The sequence below is a fragment of the Episyrphus balteatus genome, chromosome 3 (assembly GCF_945859705.1).
Source record: "Episyrphus balteatus chromosome 3, idEpiBalt1.1, whole genome shotgun sequence".
NCBI lineage: Eukaryota > Metazoa > Arthropoda > Insecta > Diptera > Syrphidae > Episyrphus > Episyrphus balteatus.
In genome coordinates this window covers 93,095,603-93,103,704 of record NC_079136.1, presented here as the reverse complement: position 1 = coordinate 93,103,704, position 8,102 = coordinate 93,095,603, and the positions used below count along the sequence as shown (strand labels likewise).

Genomic DNA, 8,102 nt, shown 5'->3' with positions numbered 1-8,102 from the left:
TGTGGCTATTTTTACATAAATGTGAACTTTGGACCAGTGCTAAACCGCAACCTTACCACCGATTTCAGAAGATAAAAGTTGCTGAACCGCATTAAATATTTGTATAACTGGCCCTTAACGAAGCCAAAATGTAAGTTGGGATGAGCTGTCAAATGAAATGAGATAAATTGCAAGTAAAACAGTAGTATTCATGCAACGGCGAAAATTCTGGGTAAAGGCTTAACTACATACACCACTTTTTGAAAAAGTACAAAAGTGAAAATATTTTTTTTCTGACTAGCGCAATTGTTTTGTGGAAAATAGTATACAAATTGTTTTTTAGACCAAAAAATAAGCTTTCTGCATCATTTGTTTTAATTTTCCAGCCTGAAAAACTATACAAAAATAGGTTTGAAAATTTTCACTTTTGTACTTTTTCACTTTTTGAGCCAATGTAGTTAAGGCTTTAGTGATGCAGAAAGCTTATTTTTTGGTAAAAAAAAAAAAAAATTTTTGTAGTTTTTTTTTCCAAAAACAAATACCGCTAGAAAGAAATTAAAAATGTTTACTTTTGTAAATTTCAAACTTTTTAGGCCATTGTAGTTATGGCTTTACCCGGAGTTACACCGTTTCATGAATACCCCTACTATTTGGGTAGTTTCCGATTTTTATCTCTCTTGAAACACGAAACAAATTCAAAACAGTAAACGACTTTTGCACAGCAATAAACTCACTCCACTCTTCTAATCGAATGAAATTCGTTTCACCTCGACTCAGACTTACACAGAGGTTGAAACCGAACTCAAATGCGTACGTAGGTAGTATTTGATCATCCCATTATCTTGTAAGATTTACGATATTCAAAATATTTTCATATGGCAATACCTTACTTCTCCTCACTAACATGCCTGTTTTAAAATTTGTTGTTGTTGTAGTACGGCTAGAATTTATGACATAAAGAAAACAATGGCAAGGGATGATACAGAAAAAGACTGACATATTCGTTTTTTATTTTTTTTTGCGAAAAGAAAAACAATTAAAAATATTTTAAATTAATTGTACATTATTCACACAATATTCAAAATTAGTTTTACAAAAAGCTAACGAGTTCTTTTTCCAAAGAACATTCATTTCAAACAAAAATAATGTTCGAAATAAGAAACAAAAACACAGTATGTTTCAATTCGATGGTAAAAACTATACGAAAAAGTGTTGTGGGCACTTATCCATCCTGCCACATCCCAACTCGTTTAGAGGAGCGTCGAGCAAAAGCAAGAATTCTAAGGTATGTTTAATTGTGTGTTCCCAATCATTAAATTCATTCTCTATAATGTTTTTTTTTTTTTGGCTAAAAAAGACAAGAAAGACGTCGCAAGCCAGACAAACCCGATGACTTTGTTACCTACGATGATTCGGGAAGTGACGAAGAAACTCCTCAGCAGCAAGAAGAAGTACTAAACACATCGTTTAATCTGACCGATTATCTACGTAGTCGAGAGTCTAGTTTTGACGAGGTAAGTAATCAAGTTCTCAAGACATGGTCACGGTGTCTTCTAAACTTGAAAGTCAGGCAACATAATTTTTGGTCAGGGAAAGTTAGGCAATTTGGAAAGCGATCAGGAATTTTTTTCTGTCATTTTATATTCGCTAGGAAAAAATGTAATTCTGATGAATATGTTGTTTGTTTCGATGAAGTACATATGTACTTAATAAAGTAGCTCAAAAAAGACAAACGGATTTCGTTACCTAGATGCACTTGTTAATTTCTGTAGTTCAATTCAGCAAGATGTGGTGCATTTTTTGTCGATAGAACAAAAGCTTTTGATTGATATTGCTAATCACAGTTTTCTTCTGAACAAACTACAAAACGTTGGTTTTCGAGGATTCTTCCACAGTTGGTTAGAATCTTAATTGAGTAATCAAAGACAAAGAGTAAATGTGAGCTTTGATTGACTCGATGAATATTAATGTAGGGGTACCTCAAGGATCTGTCCTTCGGCCCATTTTTTTTTTTATTGATTTACATCAACTCCTTATTCGAACTTCCATTTATATATATAATATACAGGGTGTCCGGTAGAAAATGGATAAGCCTGAAATGGCTGATAGGTGCACTTTTGACTGTTCTGAAACCGAATAGAAAAAGTTTCTATTGCAACCAGTTTAGAAAATATTAGCTTTTTTTCGTTCAGTGTACTTTAAATTTAATCATCTTACGTTTTCTTTAATCACAACCACGAATGAATGAATTTTATAAATTTCTTCCTTTTATAATTTTCTAAAAAATTTGGCTCACTACATAAGAAGTTAAAAGTTTTTATAACTGTTGCATCTTTTCTTTAAAAAAAATTTTGAAATTTGTTTTTCCATGCAAAATGTGAAAAAAAATTTTTTATGAAAATTTTCAAACACCTGTGGTATAAAAAAAAATCCATAGGAACGTAGGTGCCCAACTTTTTTAAAAATATGCGCGTCCAAAGAGGATTGCAGAATGGTAAAGTTTTTATCAAATCTAGAGTTACTAGTAAGTTATTGGTACCAATGTGCAAAAAAGGCCTATTAATTTAATAAATTATTTTAACTGTAAAATCTTAAGTTTTTCACATTGCTGCCACAAATGCATGGATTCCATCAGTTTTTTTAATCAGTCATATTTTACAATAATTCTTCTTACACATAAGCCTTAGTTATTAACGTTACAATTATTCTTATATCTAAATTTTACATTATAAATTATTAAAAATCACAATGAAATAAAAAGACATTCTTTAAATTTACTACATTTGAAATTTTCATTAAATGATTCGATTAGAAAATAATAATTATTGAAAACTGAAACCAATTGATTTAAAGGATTATTCACACCATTATCCCTTTGTTTTCCGGTGGTTACAATAAGAAACCACCTTTTAAACTTTATTTTTTTTCTTCTTAATTAAATATATCAGCAATTACCTAGCTCAGAAGTTTACTAATATAATGATATTTACTAGTGCAATGGATATATTTTTTTCTGGCGCGATATTCAAGAAATATTTAAAGTTTTTTCAACGTTTTTTTAATTTTTTTGAGAAAAAAATTGCTCCGGGCAACAAAGGGTTTTGTTCTACTTAATATAGGACGTAAAAGAAACTGACCTTTTATGCTAGTTTGACTGTAATTGAAATTCAAACGACACAGAGCTAATGGGGACATTATTGTACCATTGATTAATTTAATTACATGACAAAGTTAGTACATATATACAAATCACGGGTCGTTTGAACGCGACACTACTCGAAGTGTCTTGCACTCCAAATTTTTTGATGCAGAAATGTTTCTAAATAGTAAGAAAAAAGCTTTTTCTAAATCTTCTATCGAGCTATTCGTTTTTTTGCGAGCATAATTAGTTATGAAAAAACGTACTTTTACGTACTTTCACTCACGTTTTTTGTTAATTACTCTGTTAATAATAATGGTAGAAACTCTATTTTTAGAAGAAATATGACTCTTTTTAACTGCGTTTCAATCAAATTGGTGTCATTTTTAGATCTTCAGATATTCGAATCTAAGTCCGTTCATTTTTTCTGCCCTAATCGATTTCACTAATCGAAAAGTTTTTTTTTATAGAAGTCAAGGTATACTTTTCTAATGGTTTTTCGTATGCTGAACTCGAATCCGAAGTCAAAAAAATTCCATCATATCAAGTTTTTCAGATATTACCGTTAGAAAATCAAAAATACCCTTTTTTAACAGTTTTTGAGGTTATGTCCTTTTGCGTGATAATTTTTTAAAATTACATTTGTAGAGGTTTCTTAAAGAACTAAATTTCTTCTTTTAAAATCCGTTTAAATCTTTTTAATATCTCTTTTCCCCTCTGAAAAATCCTAAGATGAATTCAACATGTTTGGTGCATATTCTCTATGCAAAAAATCTTATGTTCGTTTGGCGTTTCATGGCAAATGGACTTAACCCATTATTATTCTGAACGCCTCAATTGTCAGAAACAAAACCAAATTAATGCTTTTCTATCCAGATTCAAATATGGTGCATTATATCGAGATTCTATTCCACGCACCATTTTGCAAGAGTTTCTGTATATCAAATCAAGAATGCCTTAGATCAAACTCAAAATATAGAAATTGTAAGGGTTGGGGTCAAAATTCTGCTTTCAAAATTCTGCTTTTCATAATTCCTTTTTACAAAATTCTGCAAAAAAAATAAAGTTTTTTAATTCTCACTCATAATCTAGTGCTTATTTAACTACTTACATACATATTTTTTTTGTTTGATAAATAACTAAATTTGCAAATATTAAGAAAAGGTTTTCGCAAAATAATTAAAAATTTATTAAACTATCAAATAAAGATGAATGTTCAAAAAAATAAGGAAAGGAGTATTTTGTATCATACAACATCGTTTCTAATTACATAGTACATAATAGATTTTAGTTGAAAGACAGTCAGTCTATGCATTTAAAAATATATTTGCGACATAAATAAAAAACCTTTATTAAAGTACTAAAGTTGAATCACGTTAATGAGGTGTATTTTTTCTTAGCCAGTACCCGCTCATAAATTGTAAATATCTGGGGGTTAAAATCAATACTTAAAATGAGCTGTTCACATTTCGAACTTAAAGAAATATTTCCTGACAACAATGCAATGCATCTTTCGTCTCAAAAAATTCTGTTTAAACTTTTAATGTTCACCGCACATTAAAAATATTATTTGTTAAATTGTGGCATTAGTTCTATTTAGTTGAAATATAAATGCTACAAACTGTTCTCTTATTTATTTATATTTATATAAACTTTTCATTAATGTAAGTTATCATCAAATTGTTTAAGAGAAAAAACTTACTACCACGCATAGTAAAAGAAAGTATAACGATTGTACTAAAGGATCTAAACAATTAACGATTGATCAGTCTATTGAGTCGAATTTATTTGCAGTAAAAAACGTTGAGAATGGTTTTAAAGCCAATAAGTTCATTACAAATAAAAATTGGTACTACAGGAGAAACAGAAATTTTAAACTCGAATGCAGCAAATTAATTATTACTGTAGTCTCCAAAGTGGAAGAAAGAAGTCCGTTGAGACATGATCTCGTAGCGGATTTATCGAGTTTAAATCCCAGAAATTTTTATTTCAATAATATGGGTCAATGCTATTGGTAACCGAGAGATAAATCTTTCAAAAATACAAGGTTTGTTCTTTTTGTCTGAAATTTAATGAACTCCATTCAAATTTGTACATTTTCTACCATTTGAAATGATATTTCAAAACAGTATTTTTTAGTCAAGGAAAATTTTTAAATTGGTTTAGGGAAAGTCCGGGAATTTTATTTTGAAAAAAAGTGGACACCCTGCATGATGCACTTTCATAACGTTTAAAAATATCTTATCTTTAGACAAGAGGTGTGAATTTCGAACATGCCAGTCGATACGTTCTCACCCACGATATGTTACGAGAAACACAAATTAACTTGGGATACATCAATAAGGTGTTTTGCTCCAAATGGCTTAGCAATCGACAAGTTGTGTTCGGAACAAAGTGCAATAAGGTCAGTCAACTTTAAAAAAAAAAACCTTCCTGCCCTTTGATTAAGTTTTCTTTTATCTATTTCCAGCTTTTAGTTTACGACGTTAATATGCGTCGTGTTGATGCAATTCCAACATTATCAAATAATCGTGCTAACCATCCAGAAGTTCAGGGTGGTCTCCATGCAATCGAAATAAATCCAAGTCGTACTTTTTTGGCTACCGGTGCGAGAAATTCGGCAGACGTTGCTGTCTATCGATTGCCAACACTTGATCCTGTGTGCGTTGGAGAGAACGGCCATCGAGACTTGATAATGGGAATGTGCTGGCTTGACGACCAGTTCTTGGTGTCGGGCTCGAAAGATTCTAAACTATCTATTTGGAGAATCAATGAGGATTACATGGATTTCCCAGATGGTGGTAAAGAGGCGTGTCCAACTTTTGCCACAATCAATCCGCTCTGTGTGAATACTTGCAGAACGGCACAAAGAGTGAGTAGGTATGAAAGCTTTGTGGAACTTAATTTGCATGTTTGTTTGTTTTCAGATTCGTTCGCTTTGTTTCAATAAGGAATTTAAGGAAATAGCTGCACTCTCGCTTAATGGATATATTCATATATTCAATGCAGAAACTTTCAAACAAAAGCTCTCTAGAAAATTACCAAATTGCCAAGATAATGTCAGCATAGCATACCATAACGATGGACTTTATGCAGTTGGGTGTAGATCATATACCATTTTACTGGATGCCAGAACATTACAAGTACGTTTTAATTTATTGTCATGATTTCTTTCCTAGTCATAGCCGTATTTAGGGTTTTTGTTTAAGGGTTGTTGTTAATTGGAACCAATTTAAATTTTACTATATGGCCAGTTTAGGATTGGTAAACAAAAATCGAACTCGAGATAACAATCAGAAATGATACCTATTAATAAGTTAAAAAAATAGACTTTTTTTTTTAAATTATAATAATGCGGTATAGAATGAAAACTGTGGCTTTCTCACAATTTCTTCCGCTTGAAAAACGCTTTCGTTTTTACAGAATTTGCTCGAGCTCTGGCCAAGATAATAGGAACACTTTATAAAAATTAATTTTAGACCTATGTATGTATTTTGAAAATTCATAAAATTAATTCTTGAACAAAAGCCTTTGAGTAACCGTAATTTTTAAAATTTAAGAAAATTTTGAAAAAAATACATTTTTGGAGTTTAAAAAATTTACAGTTTTTTTTTTTTTTGAAAAATGAATTATTTTTAAAAATCGGCTCTAACGATTTTCAAATATTTGTTTCTAAAAATTCCTTTTCATACAAGAAATAAGATGACAAACTTTGTTTTGTGATGTCATCAATTTAAAAAAAAAAAATAGATTTTATATATTCCTTTAATAATTATGATTTAAATTAAACTATGATTTGTTGCAGACAATAAAAAAGATCACATCACGCTATAGCGGCTGTGGAATACGTGCCACCACATTTGAAGGGAATCTTCTAACCGTCGGCACCGGCTTGGGAATGCTTTTATTTTACGATATACGTGCTGGTAAATATCTCGAAAGCAGTGTCAATGCATCACGAACAGTTGCATTAAAATGCAGCAAAGGCATTGTGGTAAGAAAAGAGGTAACAAATAATTCGCACCCAATGATCTTAATTTATCTATTTTGTTTTTCTTTCAATTTTTCTTTCAGTATCCTGAAGATGAAATGGATGGATTTCAAGTAAAATATGTTCCTGCAATTTATACTCACTGCTATGATAGTACTGGTATGCGACTGTTTGCCGCTGGCGGCCCACTACCCGCAACTTTAGTTGGAAATTATGCTGGAGTTTGGCAATAGTATTTAAAGTTATTAGCATGATTATATCGTATAATATAACTGATAAAAATATGTTTAAATTTAAAGTTATTATGATTTAAATGAACGTTTTATAGTAACAAATTGACTGAAAAAAAAAAAAAAAAAAAATAAGAACAAAATTGCTTGTGTGTTCAAATCGCAATAACTTTTTTGAACTTTATAAAATTAACAAAAAAAAAAAAAATCAAATTAAATAGAAATGTAATAAAAATATGTATTAATTTAAATTGGAAAGATATTATGTAAGAAAACTACATACACATTGGTTCATAATGTGCAGAACATAATTATGTGCTAAATAAATCGAATTAGAAAGATCTTCAAAGGAAATTTTGCTGTTGATTTATTTGTATTTTTTAAAGTTTCTCCAGATTAGGGTTATACAAGTCATTTTCAATAGAGGTATGTAGATAAAGTTGAACAATTTTGTCAAGGGGCACAAAAGAAATGTATGTATCACGTTCCAAGTATTTGAAAAGTTTTTTTTATATTAGAAAAATGTGTTACTGCTGTTTTAAAAACAAGTGCTCTAAAAAGTCTATAGTTTTGGTTTTATTTTATTTAACTGAAAAAATAAACTCGCAAAGACAATTTGTTTCCTACTCGTAGATATAACAATTGAATAATTGCTATTAGCAGTTCGATTCTCCCCCACAATCACAACGTGTGAGAGCCACAAAGAGAATGAATCCTTGGGTGTGTACTTCTTTATTCAATCACATAATTAAATCTTCTCAAA

At 30.3% G+C, this 8,102-nt stretch overlaps 1 protein-coding gene across 2 annotated transcripts; it reads left to right on the top strand.

Moving 5' to 3' along the window:
- Positions 1-935: 935 nt before the first annotated feature.
- LOC129915695 (DDB1- and CUL4-associated factor 12 homolog) lies at positions 936-7,465 on the top strand. Of its 2 annotated transcripts, none has more exons than XM_055995350.1 (7): positions 936-1,264; positions 1,337-1,493; positions 5,370-5,522; positions 5,589-5,990; positions 6,046-6,261; positions 6,924-7,112; positions 7,193-7,465. In XM_055995350.1, exons 1-7 carry the CDS (start codon positions 1,125-1,127, stop codon positions 7,340-7,342), a joined length of 1,407 nt encoding a protein of 468 aa, XP_055851325.1. In that variant the 5' UTR covers positions 936-1,124; the 3' UTR covers positions 7,343-7,465. The 2 variants fall into 2 exon arrangements, with proteins under 2 accessions (XP_055851325.1, XP_055851324.1); XM_055995349.1 differs by having other exon boundaries at positions 6,924-7,124.
- Positions 7,466-8,102: the final 637 nt, after the last annotated feature.